The sequence below is a fragment of the Gouania willdenowi genome, chromosome 15 (genome assembly GCF_900634775.1).
Source record: "Gouania willdenowi chromosome 15, fGouWil2.1, whole genome shotgun sequence".
In the NCBI taxonomy this organism is placed as follows: domain Eukaryota; kingdom Metazoa; phylum Chordata; class Actinopteri; order Blenniiformes; family Gobiesocidae; genus Gouania; species Gouania willdenowi.
The window spans coordinates 21,526,600-21,545,393 of NC_041058.1; the positions used below are offsets into that span (position 1 = coordinate 21,526,600).

The window sequence follows — 18,794 nt, forward strand, 5'->3', positions numbered from 1 at the left end:
AAACATTGCTACGGGCCCTGTGAGAGCGAGCTCTCCTGTATATTATTGTGGGGTTTGCTTTCCTTGTCACTTCCTGCAGGTCATAGAGAACACCTGAGGTTGCCCAGCAGAGCCTATAAATACCAGCCAGCCCCTTCCTCACTCTCTCTCTCTATGCCCAGCAGCTGAGGTCCATGCTGCTGGCCTTGCTGACGCTTCCCTCCAACAGCAACCTTTTCCATCCACCTTTGTTTTGTTGTCTGCGAGGCTTCAGCCCAATAAAGTAGTATTCGGAATCATAATAAAAATGGTGTTAGGGCTCGAAATATGGTTGCATAGAGTATCAGTACAATATTTGGAATTAAAATACAACTGGTGTTAGGGCTTGAAATATGGTTAAAACTGGTATCAATACAATACCGTGATACTGAAAATTTAAATTGCAGCCTCAACATGTCCTTCAAAGTCGATGCTCTGGAGCATAGATATTACGTGCTAGAAACATGTGTTAGGCATATCCCCCCACAGTCGATGTGGGTTTACGTATATAATGTTTGTGCTCTGGAATGCACACCACGCTGACATATATCCCAGAAACCCATGCATACAGGTTAGCAAAGATGATCAAACAGAACTATGTGTGTTGGACTTGGTGACTTTGAGTCTCTCTCTGGTCCACTGTCATATGGGGTCTCACAGGGGTCAATTCTACTCTCTCCACTGACCGGTTGTGCACTTTAGAGTTCATTTAAAGATTTTTTTTTATTTGCTTTTAACGCAACGAAAGGTCTCAACCACCCTATCTCTCTGAGCTATTCCACCCCTACATTCGTCCTACATGCCTCAGGCCAGCTGATCAGCTGCTTCTGGAGCTGCCGAGGTTGAAGCAGAAGGACCAGCGGTGCTAGGAACCCTATTGTAATCGTGAGGATTTTTATTATTATAATATTTATTATTATGTTTCCCCCGGGAAAAGTGGTGCTGCAGGCAAAACCGTGCAAGGTAGGGCGATGACCTTTGGGGAATGGGTCCAGACCCCCGGGTACCTTGGATGCAAAAACTCACATATGTCCGCCAGCAGGTGGCGCTATAACCAAGGTCAACGCGTTTTGGCCTATAACTACCACACCGTTTGTTGCACATTCAAAAACTTCATATCCACAGATTCCTTGAATAGCACTGAATCACCTGGGCTAGGCCACGCTCATTTCTGCCAAAACTTTTCTCCAAGTAAAATTGCGAAAACTGGAAAACCTACTTTTTCAAACTACTCCTTCAGTTGGACCTGATCTAAAGTTCAGGAAATAATTTGAATATTTATATCTCTTAAATGGCAAGACCAATTTTTACCAAATTTGGTGGGTATGATCTTGGGTCCCTCCTGAAGCCATATCTCAAATTTATTCGTGATTGGTGAAAGTGGGCGTGGCTTATTACATCATAACATATAAATAAACATTTATTTCAGCTAAATTATTATGTTGAGGGCTGTGAAATTTACAGGGTAGATATAGAAAACCACACAAGTTTGCTTAGCATATTACTTGTAGCATACTATCTATATACTTGAAATATACTTCTTAAATTTAACTCGTACACGAGACTGCAATGAACTTGATCAATCAAGTCAAGTCAAATGTTTCTAGGAATGTGGTTGGACTCTGGATTAACATGGAATTTTCAAATAAACCATATTGTGTCAAAATGTAAGAAAATTCTAAATGTGATGAGGTGTCTTTCTGGTGAGGAGTGGGGGGCAAGTACATCAGCATTAAAGAAGATATATATATAGCTATGATTAGATCAGTTTTAGATTATGGAAGTAGTGTATATGGTTCAGCCGCAGTAACTGTGTTGAAAAAGCTGGAGGTAGTGCAATCAAGTGCATTGAGGATTTGCGGTGGAGCTTTTAGGACTTTTCCTGTCTCAGCCCTTCAGGTTGAGATGGGCGAGATGCCTTTGTATTTGAGGAGAATACAATTAGTAATGAATTATTGGGTGAATCTTAAAGGACATTCTGAAGATCGTCACCCTGCAGTAAGAACACTAGTAGATTTTAGTTTTTTGAGTAAGGAGAAATCACGAGAGTTTAATATGAATGTGGCAGTGTTGGTAGAGGAACAGTTGAGAACAATATATAGCTCACTCACATCAGTGTTTAGGGATGGTTCGAAGGAATCCTAACTTAGGAAGTACAGCGTTTGCATTTGTGATTCCAACTCTTCAAGTAGCAGTGAAAAGGAAAGCCGCACACCATTTGGCAGTTTTTACAGTGGAGATGTTGGCAATTTCATCAGCGTTACAGTGGATAGAAGAATCACAAGTGAAAGAAATAATTATATGCTCTGACTAGAGCTCTGTGCAAATGGCAATTAAAAATTTTAAGTCTTCTAGTAGACAGGATTTAGTGAATGAGATTGATGAAAACTTGTTCAGACTTCATAGGAGAGGTTTCAAGATTTTATTTTTATGGATTCCAGCACATAGAGGGATAAGCGGTAATGAAGCAGTGGATAAATTAGCAAAACAAGCACTTACTTCAAATGAACCTTGTATGGGCATACCTTTTAGTAGGACAGAGGCAAAGTCTTTTATTAAAAGGAATATCATGGCAGAATGGCAGGCGTGTTGGGACTCATCAAACACGGGGAGACATTTATACGCTATACAGAGCACAGTGGGTTCTAGGAGGTGCACCACTGGAAGTAACAAGGAAGAGAGGATCTTTACTAGATTGAGAATAGGACATACGAGGCTGAATAAAACTTTACATCTCATCAAAAAGCATGATACAGGATTATGTGAGCATTGCAACAACCAAGAGAATGTGGAGCATGTTCTCCTAAAATGTAGTAGATATGCAAGACAAAGACAAATTATGCTTCAGGATTTACATCGTCAGGGGATGGAGATTAGTGTGAGTAATGTTTTGAATAAAGTTAAAATGAAAAGGGTAATCAAATTCCTTAAAGATTCAGAAGTTTTGGGAAGAATATAGTTTTTTTTTTTCTCTCTCTCTCTCTCTCTATTAGGATAGTGTTATTAAGAATAAGGATAATTATTGGGAGTTAGGAAAAGGATAAATCTCTGGTTCATACTCCGATACAGTAGGTGGCGGAAAATGTACCTTTATCTGATGAGTGCCACCCGCCAATAAACCACAAAAGAAGAAGGTGGCGGTAATGCTCCTTGGAATAGGAAGCAAACTGCCATAAAACAGAAGAAGAAGAAGAAGAAAAAGAAGGCCCGTGATAGGATTGGGGACCGGAAGCGGCACGGACCGTATGGGCGGAGACTACATCAAATCGGAAGCTAATGCTCGAATTTCTGTCACAGAAGTGACTTAAATATTGTTTAATGAGCACCAAAGTGCTGATTAAATTGCTTTTAAATACAATTTAAACGCTCAAATTATCGATTTTTTTTTCGTTCATTAGGTGCTAGCCCACGAAGGCTGAGTTACAGTAACCACTGAGCAGCGAGCAGACAGAGACGACAGTAATGTCGGCCAAAACAAACGCTACAGCGAGCAAAGACAGCGGTGAAGTGATTAAAAACTACCACAAGCAAGCGTTCGAGTGCATATCCAAGGCGTTACGGATCGACGAGGATGACACAGGTTGGTTTGTGTTATTTCTGTTCCGCTCATGGACTGATGCGCTGTGTGTTAGCATGTAGTAAACAATGTGTGTGACCACAGGAGAGAAGCTGGAGGCTGTGCAGTGGTATAAGAGAGGCATCGCTGAGCTGGAGAAGGGGATCGCAGTGCAGATCACAGGACAAGGTAACAACTGTGTGCTTTCAGGCAGATGTAAATAAATACCTGCTGCTGTGTTTCAGCTTCACAGTTTGCGTTTTTGCAGCAGGAGATCACAATGAGAGAGCCAAGAGACTTCAGGACAAGATGGTCACAAATCTAAAAATGGCCAGAGACAGGCTGGCCCTCTTAGGTAAGGAACATTTTGTATGTATGCTCAGTCATCTTTAATATCTAAATTAGTGTGGGGCATGTCTATTAGGGGTTATGGCCGTGGCTACTGCGTCCGAATAGTCCCTCCCTCCTATCTCCTTTTTATCTACTGTTCCTTAACCCGTGGGTCACGGGGGGACGTCTGCCGTAGTGAAAAAACAATACATTTCCGTAAATTGACTACTAAAAGCTCATTTATAACACTTTCCGCTGATATAATCTAGAAAATCACAAGGTTTGAATGTAAAAAGAAAAAGAAGAGGCTACCAGGCTACGAAAAACAAAAGTGAAACTAAAAGAACGTCACATTGAGAATGTTTGCTCACATTCACCTTCCACTCAGAAATATGAATTATGTTTAATAAAACATGGGGCTAAAAATGTGTCTCTTGTTCTTATATGTCAGTTATAATCTGATAATATGTCTTACATATAATAAAATATGGGTTTTTGATTATTTATTTAAAGCTGTTCAAGGCATATGACTGCATTGGTAACTTACATGATCTCAGTTACTTGTCAGCGCTCGGGTGTGCGTGTCCCTTTAAATGTCGTCACCACAAGGAATTGTGGGTCAGCATTATCTCGTCTCCTTTGGTAAAGGTTGCATGAGTGTTTCCTAGGATAAAGGAGGTAAAAAAGGAAGCATTGAGCCTCTTTTTCTGAGCTTAAAGAGAACTCGGACACTCTTTATAATGGCCACCACTTAAACACTTCTGGGGGTGAAGGACCAGTGGATAGGAAAGGAAATAGGAGGGAGTATTCGGACGCAGCCATAGACTGCCACTGCATATGCAGCGCCCCCTCATTGGCCAGTTTAGGTCACGTGATAGGTGCACCACGTGTTTTAAACATCCGTCAGTTTTATTTTAGCTCAAATTTATTTTTAGCTACCCCGCTAACCCTTTTATTTTTGCCCTAACCCAGGAAATAACCTAAAATGTTGTTTTTTTTTGTATATGTATTTTTAAAGGTGGAGTTTAACCCACGACAGCGTAAGCAAGAATCCTTGAGTCAGCCATCTTAGACCACTCGGCCATCCTGACATGGTGAAAACACAGGCACATGACGCTTATGTAGAAAAGGTCCGGCAACGTACCCATAGTCCCTGTGGCTATTGATACATTTAACGTATCTATAGACACTTTCTTATTTAAAAGAAGGTTCAGAAATCTTAACAATCCCTCTCCAAAACCAGGATTTATAAATGATGGATTATTGGTTTATAGATGTAGGAACACAACTTTTTGTGATAAGTGATGGCGGTTTGCCAGGAGCTAGTAATAAGCACAGTAATAGTGATTTGATTATGTCTAGTTTTGAATCAACTTTTTCACCACACATTTCATATTCTCGTAATGTAATTAAGCAATATCACACTAGAGGGAGTGCTGTTGTACTGAAATATCAGCTGATATTGTTGATATTTCAGCACCACCTTGAGTGTGATATTGCTTTTATATAACAGTTCTACAAGCGCATTTTGTTAGTTAAAAGTATTAGGAATTTTCTGTTGATACAGAAACTATGGGTACGTTGCTGAAACTTTTCTACATAAGCGTCATGTGCCTGTGTTTTCACCGTGTCAGGATGGCCGAGTGGGCGCCTGACTCAAGGATTCCTCCTTCCGCTGCCGTGGGTTCGAATCCCACTTTTGTCATTTATATTTTTTTTGCATTTTAGGAAATTTCCTGGGATAGGGTTAGGGCTAAATATTAGCAGGGTAGGTAAAAATAAATATGAGCTAAAATAAAACTGACGGAACTTTAAGTCACGTGGTGCACCTATCACGTGACCTAAACTGGCCAATGAGGGGCGCTGCATGTGCCTATAAACTGGCAGTCTATTGATACGTTTTGGTATCAATAACCATGACCAAACTATTAAATAACCAGAGATTGTAATTTATTTACTTAATCATTTATTTACCTCTGCCAAAATAAATGCATCCACAACTGGAAGGGAGACAAGGCTGTTGCCAGACAACAACACATAAACATTTCCTAACTGAAAGTTGACTAACGGTTATTAGAACACATGTACAGCGAAGTGATAATGTCTGTAAAAGTCCCAGTGCTGTTGTTACTCTATATCAACACTCATGGAATGTCTCTTGTCTAATCAAATGACGTGGTCCGAACTATCTATACTATAATTCAAGGTGTGTGTGTGTGTGTGTGCGTGTGTGTGTGCGTGCGTGCGTGTGTGCGTGCGTGTGTGTGTGTGTGTGCGTGTGTGCGCGCGCGTGGCTGATGCGGATCACACAGAGCCGTTTTGAGAGAGTTGCAACTTTGGTGTTGCAAACTTTTTTTTTTGTGGTACTTCCGTGTCTCTCTTAGCAAGACGCGTGCGTGTGTGAAGATAACGCACGGAGGAGATGGATATAGACACACACACACACACACACACACACACACACAGTATTTATAATAAAAATATCCTAAATGAGTAAACTAAAACTAAAAACTAAACAATATTTATACAAAAAGTACACAAAATGACAACAGAAATGCATAAAAATATACAAAAAGGCTCCAAAAACACACAAAATTACTCCAAAAAACATACATTACAGAAAAACACACCAAACAACAACAAAAAAATGAAAATGGCTCAAAATACATAAAACTAAATACTGTAATAATAAATACACAAAATGACAACAATGCACAAAACTACATAAAAAAAGATACAAAAATACACAAAATGACATCAGAATCACACTACAATGGCAACAAAAAACAATAATTTTACAAAAAATGCACAAAATCACAACAGAAAGATACAAAAATACACATAATGACTCCAAAAACATACATTACAGAAAAATACATCAAACAAAAAAATTACAAAAATGAGTATAAAAAAACAACAAACACATTTATCATGCACATGTCCCATAAAAAATTAAACCATGGAAATTGCACACGCTATTTTACTTTGCACCCGCAAATAAACCCCTTTATAACACTACAGAGTACAGAGTATGTACACCTCTTTGTACATCCAACCTTCAAACACATACTCATTTGGCCATAATTGACAACTGTACTTATGCTCCCACATGAATGCATACTTCCGACGGGCACTGTACTAGTTGTATAAAAAGCAGTTAAGAATTTAATCTGTTGATTACAAACATTTTCCTAACTGAAAGTTGACTAACGGTTATTAGAACACATGTACAGCAAAGTGATAATGTCTGTAAAAGTCCCAGTGCTGCTGTTACTCTATATCAACACTCATGGAAAGTCTCTTGTTATTTTTTGTTCAATAAGAAGTGCATAGATTATTGTAGGTTGTTGTTTTTTATTTCCTTCCAAAAAAACGTATGAAATTAATAGGATTCATTTAAAATATGTTTATGGACCGGTACTAAGGAATTTTAAAAGTTGTACATTTTCCTTTACAGAGACTACAATGGCATCGAAAAGAAGAAGTGATCAACAGAGGACCACAAATCACTTTCTTCCACAATCGAAAGCTAAAAGTCAGCCTGGAATAGCAGGTGTGTCCTCCAATGTCAGGCATTCAACTACTCCCAGATCACAATCAAGGCCCTTTGACACAAAAGTAGGTTATTTTCATCAAACTTATTTAATTTGATCTATTTAAAGTGCATGCCCTCTGTGGAGTCGGTCACTGAAAAAAGTTACGTTTCTAAAGTCACCTCTCAGTACATTCATCATCAATCTTTGGGTGTTTCATATCTGTTTAACTGCATTTCACACAAAACCTCGAAACATCCAATAATGTCCTTTCATACTCAGGGAATCCCTCGTGTGGGAAAAGCTCAGAATGGAAAACCTGCTGCTGTTAAACAGCCTCCTAAGAGGGAAATGAAAAACTTCAAGAATGTGGACAGTAAATTGGCAAACCTGATTCTGAATGAAATAGTCGACAGGTATTTAAAAACTCTTGTGTTTTATACTGGGGGTTCCTCTGTTGACTTGATGAAAAGTAAAACCACTTCTTCTCCTCTATGCAGTGGAGCATCTGTTTCCTTTGAGGACATTGCAGGACAGAAACTGGCCAAGCAAGCACTCCAGGAAATAGTAATCCTTCCTGCCTTGAGACCAGAGGTGATCACTGGGAAACGTTGAGTGTTGTTTGACCACAGATACACATGTAGTACGTGTCTTAATGAGACTTTCTGTTGTTCAGCTCTTTACTGGTCTGAGAGCTCCTGCTCGTGGACTGCTACTGTTTGGCCCACCTGGGAATGGAAAAACGATGCTCGTGAGTTTAACTTCCCTTTAATCAAAACACCCCAACATTTACACATAAATATTGCTACTCTGTTTCACAAGCTGTTGGTAACTTTGCTTTTGATTTAAATGAGAGTTTTTTTGTATGACCTCTACAGGCTAAAGCAGTCGCTGCAGAGTCGAACGCCACATTCTTCAACATCAGCGCTGCCAGTTTGACCTCCAAATATGTATGAAACACTTTATTTAACTGTTCAGCAGGACTTAATTATAAAACAAGTTTCATTTAAATCTCTGCGGCTGATATTTTTGCAGATGGGAGAAGGCGAAAAGCTTGTGCGAGCTCTGTTTGCAGTCGCCCGGGAATTACAGCCCTCTGTTATCTTTATTGGTTTGTATTTTTACACTAATATAGCTCCTCTGAAATGTAGTTCTTAAACTAGCCTCTGATTGTCTTGTTTTCTTTTTGACCTTCAGATGAAGTGGACAGTTTGCTGTGTGAAAGAAGAGAGGGGGAACATGAAGCATCACGCCGCTTAAAAACCGAGTTTCTCATTCAGTTTGATGGGGTAAGAGAAGAAGCAGTTGGGGAATAATCATCCAAATCATACCTTTGTTTGACAGGAATAACTAGGAGCTTGTTTTGTTTTGGTCTACAATAATAAATAATATAATAGTGATAATAAACTCTCCTCTGACAATATCAAATACAATATTGATCTACCTCAACCAGCAAAAAAACAACTGGATTCTAGTTCTGGTTGATTAAAGCTTCAGCACTGACACAAGATTCTTTTAGATGGCATTAATCCAACAATGCTTCTGTGTTACAGGTGCAGTCAGGTGGAGATGACAGAGTTCTTGTTATGGGTGCAACCAACAGGCCTCAAGAACTTGATGAAGCAGCATTAAGGTACATTATTGATCCCTGTATGTAATCCAAATCATTAGTCTTGGTATTACTGGACCTCAGTCACAACAAACTCCATGATAGATTGGAAAACTGGGTTGGACTTCCAAGAAGTGTGCATAGCTCATTCAGATCTTACTTACAGGACAGGGACTACTTTGTCTCCGTTTGTAATAAGGAGTCTGGGGGAACTGAAATAATCTGAGGGGTTCCTCAAGCATGCATTCTTGGACCACTTTTATTCATCAATGACAGTATATAGAATATCACAACATCTCGTACCATACTTATGCAGATGACACACAAATTTGTACTTTTTTTTTCTTTTTTGTGTTTATTGGATCATTGAAAGAGAAAGTATTTTAAGTAAAATTCAGAGTTCATATGTTAGGGTGAGCACTGTTCATATCCATAGTCATATTCACCTATGCTTGCTTGCTTAAACCTGGATCAAACCAACACATTGGCTTCACTTACACAGTTCATCTTATCCACATCCTGTGGAAATGCAATTTACGAATCCTAAGGGGTTTTGATTAAATTATAATTTTATAGACCACATCAATCTATTCATATATCACCAACTTCATGATTGTCATCACACAACTGCAGTCCTTTATTTTCTGTAAGTGTGTTTAGCATACCAATGAGTGGAAAGCTGTTACTAAGTTTGTCTCTTACCATTGAAATGCCTGCTTACTGATGGCGATAAATTAACTTCTTTTTTTTTTTGTGATTCTGATTTTGCACTTTGATTTCCAATCTTATTGGATCACAACTAAGGCCGATTGATTAATTGCATTTGCGACATTATCGCAATATCATAAAATGCGATTTTCTAATATCACAAAGGCTGCATTTTTTTTTGTCCTGTCTTGTACTGTCCTGTTAAGTTCAGTGTGTGTTTAAGAAGTGCAGTCCACATGATTACATTTTTCATGAAACGTGAAGTTAGTTAGATATGTTAATGAGGTAAAGCCACAGATTTGTTTAAAAAAAAATTATATATTTTTTTTTAAAGTTTAAATAAATCTGAAATTGTTTATTATGAAACAGATTGATTTATTGCTTGTGTTCATTGAAAATTCTATGACAAGAGGCCCTTGAAAAAATAATTGCATATTCAATCGCAATATTGAGGATGAAAAAAATCGCAATATTGTTTTCCAAAATGATTCAGCCCTAATCAAAACTTTGTTCTCCTGTTTTAACACAGACGGTTTGCAAAAAGGGTTTACGTGATGTTGCCAGACGAGGAGGTATTAACATTCAAACATTTTCACATTTTACATTTGCAGCTAGTTTTCACTGTGTGTGATGTGAAATTCCTATTTTCTCAGACAAGATTCACACTCTTAAAGAATCTTCTGGGAAAGCACGGAAATCCGCTCAGCAAAAACGATCTGTCGCAGCTTGCAAAGTGAGGTTTTTAAAAACAAATTTTTTATCTTAATTAACAACCATCTCAGTGTAATTTCTTTGTCCCGTTTGGTTAGCTCTGACTATTATTATTATTCAACAGATCTACTGCTGGTTATTCAGGCAGTGATCTCACCTCACTAGCTAAGGATGCTGCACTTGGACCAATCAGAGGTACTATATGGTTTCATCACATGGTCCAAATCCTAGATTGTGAGTTTCCTGACTTTATTTTTCTTGTTGGATTAAACTTCCACAGAGTTGGGTCCAGACCAGGTCCGCTGTATGACTGCAGGAGAGGTGAGGATCAATGCTCCTTATTCTGCATAAATATCCGTTCTACTCATCTACTTCTACATAAATCTTTTCTATTTATTCACAGATGCGGAACATCAAGATGAAAGACTTTGTGGACTCACTGATGCGCATAAAGTCCAGCGTTAGTCCATCGACTCTTAATATGTACTCGAAATGGAACCAAGACTATGGAGATACAACAGCTTTTTGATTCTGAGTTTTAGGCACTGGTGAAATAAATAAATTAAACTGATAGAAAAATTTAACTGATTTGATTTCACTAAGAAACAAAAGAACATCAACAAATCCTGAACAAACTTTGTGAATTGTTTGAACTATTGTGAATGATTATTATGACATTTGGATGAAGTCTGACTTACTTTCCTTTTTTTTTGGAAAGATTTTACAACTCTTATAAATGTATTACATGTAATATGAGTTTTACTCTCGTTTACTTTTATGGGAGAAAATTGTACAACTTTTATTTATTTAAAGAATGTTTAACAAAGTTTAAGGAAATCTTCATTTGTTTAAAAAAAGGGGTTCAAGTTTTTAAAACAGGAATGACCCTTTGGGTTTTATGACTTACTTTTCATGTCAAGCATGTAACATGATGATGGTATTGATCACAAAGTGCTCTCAGTACTAGTAAGCAGATCGACATTGAATTGCAATCTGGTGATAGGTAATATTTCTCTAATAGTTGATGGTAGGCACCGCATCTGTTCTGATAGTAGGAGACTATGGTACACACTTTTTATGCAGTTCTGACATTTAGCTTGAAGTTTTTAATTGAGCCCAATTGTTGGGGCTCACCATTTTCCTCAACCACAAATAAATGAGTTTGAAATTTATTCGGTTTCATTTTGTTTTGTATTGACAGATTTATTTCTACTCCGTGGCAGCAACTCCCTCCTGTTGTATTGACAATACCACAAGCCTTCAATTCTGTGACTAAACACTACCTGAATGTTTCTGTATTCACATCAATTATTGATTTGATTACTGAATCTCACTCTTGCTTCATTGAAGCAGGCAAATGTTTATAGTTATTACAAGATCATTACTTTTTTGCAAGACAAAAACAGAAATTTAACAATTTAATACAACAAAAGATTACTCGAGACGACATCTACAAATTTGCCCGTTAAAATACGTAGTGTTTGTGTGTGAGGTAGGATGGAAGGGATAGAGGGGGGAAACGTTTAAAAGATGAATACAAAAAAGTATATATACAAATACAATTAAAAATTAAATAACTAGATTATCTTAATACAATAACATCACTCAGGTTGATGTTCTTCCAGTGCTTAAAAGACTTACCTAATGTCCTACTGTAAAAAAACAAAAAATAAAAAAATTGGTGTCACAGACTGGCAGTGGTTCTCAAACCTTTTTTCGTTCAAGTATCCCCCATCTCTAACTTCTAAATCCCCTTTCACTACAACATTTTGCTCGGAATACTGAGAAAAAACATTGATAGAGCACAATGATGGAATGCATGAGTGAAAGCATTGTAAATAAGTGGAATGGAAACAGTATTTAATGCCTTTTGAATAGATTTATTTCTACTGTTTTTTTTTATCATTTCCGATCCCTCATATTTTCAGTTCATGTTCAAACCAAGATCATTTATATCATCATTAATATGATAATTTTTAACTAAAAAAATAAACATTATAAAACCCATATTTCTAATGCTTTCATTTGTTAATATTCCACACACACTCCAAGTACCCCCAGAATGAAAAAAACAGTATTGAGACTGTTTAAGTATCTTTAGTCTAGCATCTTTAAAACATTAAAGCAAATATCAAACTTTATATTGAATTTGACCATTCAAAAGAACAAAATAAAACAAAACAATTCTATCATCATGTAATCATTTAAAACTGTTTAAAGCATAAAGTAAAGTTCATAGTTTCTTTTAGTTTAGGAATTTCCCTGACAGCTCATCAAGAAACAGAATCTAAAAAAAACAAACTGTATTTTGTTAATTTGCTTTTAAATGTTCAAACCGTGAAGTGTTTTAAGTGGTTTAGTTTCCTTTTTTTGTTATTTTGCTCGCAGAGACCTATCATATTGATATTGATATTGACAATATCTTTTCTAAAACCAAAACCATTTTTGTTTCTTTCTTCATTTCGGAGCATCCTGTATTCTTGTCCTGCACAATAAACTTTGTCCCGCATGTTGAGATGCCACTGGTTGATCAAACCTGATTGTACTGTATTATCTGTAAACAGGCCTCTGCAGAGCAGGGTGATGGTGATGGTGTTGATGAACCAGGATCCAACACTGCTGATCAGGAACCGTGGCCTCTTTTCAGTCTTGAAGGTAGATGGTGCTACAGTTTTGTTTTTGCCTCCTCCACTTGACTCCTCTGGCATTAAGTTGCATGTGTTTGTACTGGCAGACTTTCAGCTGATTGCCATAGATGTATGGAATGCAGTATGTCATTATTAATGGAAAACAAAGGCCATGATCTCTTGTGTCCGCTGTCTGTCAGAATGATGAATGGGTTGGTTCAGTGGTTTCAGAAAGGTCTGACACTTACGTTTTGGTGTGTTCATGCACACACATGCAGATACTTTGGAGAAAAGCTTGCAGTGTTTTGTGAGGTGACATTATGGAAGACCCCATAACTAGCAAACCATCTAATTATCATGGCTGCACTCATCTTGGACCTGGGTCACCAGCTGTCAAGGTGTTGTTGACTCAGCTCAACTGGAGATTTTTGTCTTTATTACAGTGCACCCAGTAACCCTTTCCATTCTTATATAAATTCCACTGTGTCCCCAAACCACATCTTATAGTCAGCTGTTGGTCCTGCTTGGGGTTCATGTGGCCCAGAAGCTCCATCATCTGTTGCTGCATTTGTCTTTATAGACTCTACAAAGATGTTCTGCAGTAAATCAGGTTTTATTGTCCCTCCATGTTGTGTGAGATTCTTTAGCGAAGCTAAAGATGCCAAACTTCGACTCCCACCCAACTACTCAGCTTCCCTCAGGGTTGAAATGTTGGATGAAGTGTAATTTTTAAACATGTCATGACTGAAGAGCTTCTTTCATGACGCCAGACAGGAATTAGGAGGGTTTGGGCTTGGAGTTTACTCATCACCTTCCTCCTCAGGTAGTGTCCTTTGGAAGCATCCTGTATAGTAAACAAATGACTTTTATGACAGACTTGCAGCAGTTTAATTTTATATCCCAACTTTTTAGAGTTGCTAAATCATCTCTTTCGGACATTCTTCTACATAATTATTTCTAATTCACCTGCAATTACAGTATGTCTTGGTTTGATCATAGAAGCAAAATGTGCCCATAAAACAGAACATTACTGAGGTGGGTTGAAGCTTGCAAGTGATTGACAGCCTCTATTTTTGGTTGCATGTCAGAGGCGTACACCTCCACAGTGGTTCATTGATGCTTGGACCAATACATCCACTCCAGGGAAAATAGAATAGGTGATCATTTGATACCTACAGCTAGACAGCCCACCCTGTAGAGACTAGAATAATAGTGGACACAGTGAGGAGCTCTCAGTGACTGAGCAAACAGTCGCTCATTGTGTCTTCAAGTGGGCCATATGAAAGCAGCATGTGGATGGGAGGGTTTTGTTTTAAAGTCTTTCCACGCGTTTCACCTCAAGGCAGATAGAGTTACAACAGTTGATCTTGGAATTTGCGCTTTAATTAAAAACCTCATATAATCTGGCATTTGTTGGCGAGTGTGGGTTCAGTCAGCGCAAATAGGAATACTTTTTACAATATATGTTTTTTGTTGACACAATTTAGAATTCTCTTTTTCTCTTTTAGGTTATTTGATATTAATCATCTGTAGACATGTTTGCATTAATAAACCTTAGAAGACACATTTGCTGCAATATTAGTGTAAGAAATTCAACTTCTACTCATTCCTTTGAACCCATATTTTTTCATGCAATATCTCTTTCCAAAAGACACAGCCACGCCTATATACAGTAACTTCTGCTCTTACTACATTTATTAGCTACCTTATGTGAACTCTACAACTGATTAAATCTAGTAGACTTGCAGACTATGAATGTGCGTGTCTATCAGTGCGGTGGCCCTTTAGAGACTGAAAAAGCAGAGTCATTTTAATCTCCCAGTGAAGCCGTTGGTATAGCTACCATTTTTCATCTCAAATCCTTCTGACAAAGAGCACACCCAGCAGCCTAAATCCCTGACAATCTACAGCCTTACTACATTACTACCATAATATGTTGATACACATAATACACAGAATATGGTTTTGAGTGAGTCCAATGTAATAACGATGTATCGTGCAACAAGATGTCTCAATATAACTAATACATTATATAACTTTTATTAATGCTTAGTAATGTTTGGCACACAGTGACTTAGTGGTTAGCATGTCCGCCTCACAGCAAGAAGGTCCTGGGTTCAAGCCCTGGGGTGGACACTTGAGTCCTTTCTGTGTGGAGTTTGCATGTTTTCCCCATGCTGCATGGGTTTCCTCTGGGTACTCCAGCTTCCTCCCACAATCCAAACACATGACTGTAAGGTTGATTGGAGTCTCTAAATTGCCTGTGAGAGTTAATGTGAGTGTGAGTGGTTGTTTGTGTCTGTGTGTTGCCCTGCGATGAACTGGCGCCCTGTCCAGTGTGTACCCTCGCCTAGCGCCCAGTGTGAGCCGGAGACCCCCACGAACCTGAAAAACAGGAACATGCTGGTCTGAAAATGGATGGATAGTAATGTTTGAATTACTAAGACAAGGCAAGGCAAATTTATTTATATCGCATTTCATATACAAGGCTACTGTGCTTTACATGATCAAAAAGTGCAACAGAAAACATTTAACAGCTGTAAAATCAGCAGTAACAACATTTAAAATAAATAATATTAATAGTCTGCTGGAGATAAAAGAATGGACCAGTTTCTCCTGATCTTTCTGAGTCATTAAACAGTTCACTCTGGAGATGTTCTTTAGGTGGTAGAAAGCTGTTTTTGTGATAGATTTGATCTGACTGCTGAATGTAAGATCTGAGTCAATCAGAACACCAAGGTTTTTGACTTGGTCTTTAGCTTTTAAAGATCGAGATTCAAGATACTTTCTTGTTACCAAAGACAATCACCTCCATCTTGTCATGATGTAGTTGAAGGAAGTTTTCACTCATCCAGTAGTTTTGACTTTTTCTAAGCAGTTACACAACATCTCAATTAGACCATAGTCATCTGGGTTCAGTGATAAATATAGTTGTGTGTCATCTGTGTAACTCTGATAATCAACCTTACAGTTCTGTCAAATGTGTCCTAAAGGAAGCATATAAAGGCTAAACAGAAGGGGTTCAAGAACAGATCCCTGAGGAACCCCACAGGACATTGGTAATCTGTCAGATTCAAAGTTTCCAATGGATACACACTTTGCTTCTCCAAGGAGAACTTAAACTATTGCATTACTTTTGCATTTAGTGCAACCCACGTTGAGGGTCACGGCTTCATGGAGCCAACAGGACCCCATCATCTGCAAAAAACAGTGATGCAATCCCAAGGACCGCAAACTGGACCTCCTCAACGCCCTGACTGCACCTAGAAATTCTGTCCATAAAAGTTATGAACAGAATCGGTGACAAGGGACAGCCTTGGCGGAGTCCAACCCTCACTGGAAACGAGTTTGACTTACTGCTGGTGATGCAGACCATGCACTGACTCCGGTCATACAAGGAACGGATAGCCCCTATCGGGGGGTACGATACACCATATCATGAATGGGTGGACCCCCCACAGGAATCTCTGAGGGACACGGTCAAATGCCTTCTCCAGGGCCACAAACTCAATGTGGACTGGTTGGGCAAACTCCCATGCACCCTCAAGGACCTTCTCTCCAGTACCCCTGAATAGACCTTACCAGTGCACCATACACAGTGTTGACGGTGCACTGCTTCCCTCTCCCGAGACGATGGATAGTGGTCCAGAACCTCTTTGAAGCCATCCGGCCATTCTCCATGGCCAAGAAGTATCGTTCTCCACAGGCCAAGAAGGCCGATAGGACTTCACCCCTGGTGTCCACCAACGGGTTTGGGTGTTGCCACCATGACAGACACCGATTACCTTGCAGCCACAGCACCTGTCAGCTGCATTAATTAACTGCTTATTAATGCGTTAACTGGTATGCTAGTTAATGTTAGTTAATATATTGTAATGATTATTATGACATTATTAAACAGTTAATTAATGTGTATTTATGCCTTAACTAATAATAATTAAGAGACCCTTATTGTCATATATCATATTGCAAGCAAATTGTCATCTATTGTATCTTATTGTGAACTCAGTGTATCGTCCCACCCCATAATTTGATGTTCATTTGAGTTCACTCAAATTATTAAAATATAATGTTTTATTCAATTCAGTTAAATATCATCATCATTAAGGTCTCAGGCCACAGGCAAAAATGTGGCTTAAAAGCTGCTCCCGTTGGTGTCCCTCAAGGCTCTATACTGGTTCCCTGGGAATTTCTGTTTATCTATATCCTTTCTACAGAAGAACACCTGATGTTCATCCATTCATTCAGTCATATATACTGTACAATAATCAATCTTCCAACCCTTTTCACCCTGTTCATGTTTGCAGGCATCTGCACACCTCCAGTGCCAGGTAGGGACATGTTCAGTACAAGACACTAAATGTTTAATAGTTACCATATTCAGGTTTTGTATACGTTTAGTGTCCGATTGTATTTTTGCAGCACAACTCTAATTTAAAAAACAAACAAACAAACTGTATTATCTTGGAGCAAATGTTTGATGCTCTCAATTATCATTATTTAAACAATCAAAGACATTTGAAATTTTTATTTATTTTTATCTTAATTTATTCCCTCCTTGTTTGCATAATGAAACCCCTTAAATAAACTGGTCTCTTACTGCAAATGGGCTCATGTGCAGATCCTGAAATGATGACCACATGTCTTCTATTCTCACCTCAACATGCAGTTTCCACATCATGCCCATAGTAAACATTTTACAGCATGTTTTAAAGTATTTACCAGCCTTGCTCCATCCTACAATGCATACTTTTCAGATCTGCACACCAGCTGCTACTAAATCCCTGAAACATTTAATACAACTTCAGGTCATTTGCAAAAACTAATGTAACCTATGGTGTGTGCACATGTCTCTGTGCACACTTTATTACATTATTAGATTGAATTAATGAATGTGTGAATGCCTGGTAAGCTGACGTGCAGATTGGCAGTTTTTAGAAATAAATCTTAAAGCCATGTTGGCATTCAAGAGCTGTAATTCTAAAAGAAATAGAAGAGGTTGCAGGTGGAAAGACATTTGATACAAATGAAAAGAATTGATATTTTTTTTTAAACTAGGGAATCTTTATTGTACCATGGTAGCAGTCCTTTCTTTCCCTACTTACATTTAAAGTTCTGTATAAGTAAAAGTACAGCCACATCATCCAGGGAGCGTCAGCATTTTAATGAAACGTGTGTAAGTATGAAGTTGCTGACACAGTCAAGCTTAGCCTAAATTTGTGGTTGAAGGCTGAAACAGTAGTGGTCCTTCAGGCCTGAAATGTGTTCACTCTCCTGCACTGGCCTCAAGCTGTTCCACTCACCCTAACACCCAATGCTTACGTTCATTTAGCCCATGAGTGTTATCTTTCTGTCTCATGGGAGGCCAGAGGCCAAATTAATCATTCATATAATGGTTGCATCTGTGTTTTAAGAGCAAATGTTGTTTTTCTTACTTGATGGTTATTTATGAAGTGTGTATTAGGAAGTGTGAGATATTATTGATAGAATTGTGCATTTATGAAAATTGTTATCTTAATGCCAGCAAGCCAAGGACATTACAAAAATATGACATATTGCCTTTTGATTAGATTGTAAAAGTAAACATCACATTTGCAGAATAATGAGTTAACCATAACAGACTGTTTCGTTCAAAGACTCAAAAGTCAATAATGATTTCTATTGAGTTACAGAAGGAATGTTTAGTCTATAAATTGAACAGT

At 38.2% G+C, this 18,794-nt stretch overlaps 1 protein-coding gene across 2 annotated transcripts; it reads left to right on the forward strand.

Moving 5' to 3' along the window:
* Positions 1–3,235: 3,235 nt before the first annotated feature.
* spast (spastin) lies at positions 3,236–11,637 on the forward strand. 2 transcript variants are annotated; one of them, XM_028468420.1, is made up of 16 exons: positions 3,236–3,598; positions 3,680–3,763; positions 3,843–3,929; positions 7,362–7,522; positions 7,720–7,853; positions 7,938–8,031; positions 8,114–8,188; positions 8,316–8,387; positions 8,473–8,548; positions 8,635–8,726; positions 8,991–9,070; positions 10,284–10,326; positions 10,408–10,487; positions 10,590–10,660; positions 10,746–10,786; positions 10,869–11,637. In XM_028468420.1, the coding sequence occupies exons 1-16, from the start codon at positions 3,481–3,483 to the stop codon at positions 10,992–10,994; spliced, it is 1,434 nt and encodes a 477-aa protein (XP_028324221.1). In that variant the 5' UTR covers positions 3,236–3,480; the 3' UTR covers positions 10,995–11,637. The 2 variants fall into 2 exon arrangements, with proteins under 2 accessions (XP_028324221.1, XP_028324222.1); XM_028468421.1 differs by having other exon boundaries at positions 3,846–3,929.
* Positions 11,638–18,794: the final 7,157 nt, after the last annotated feature.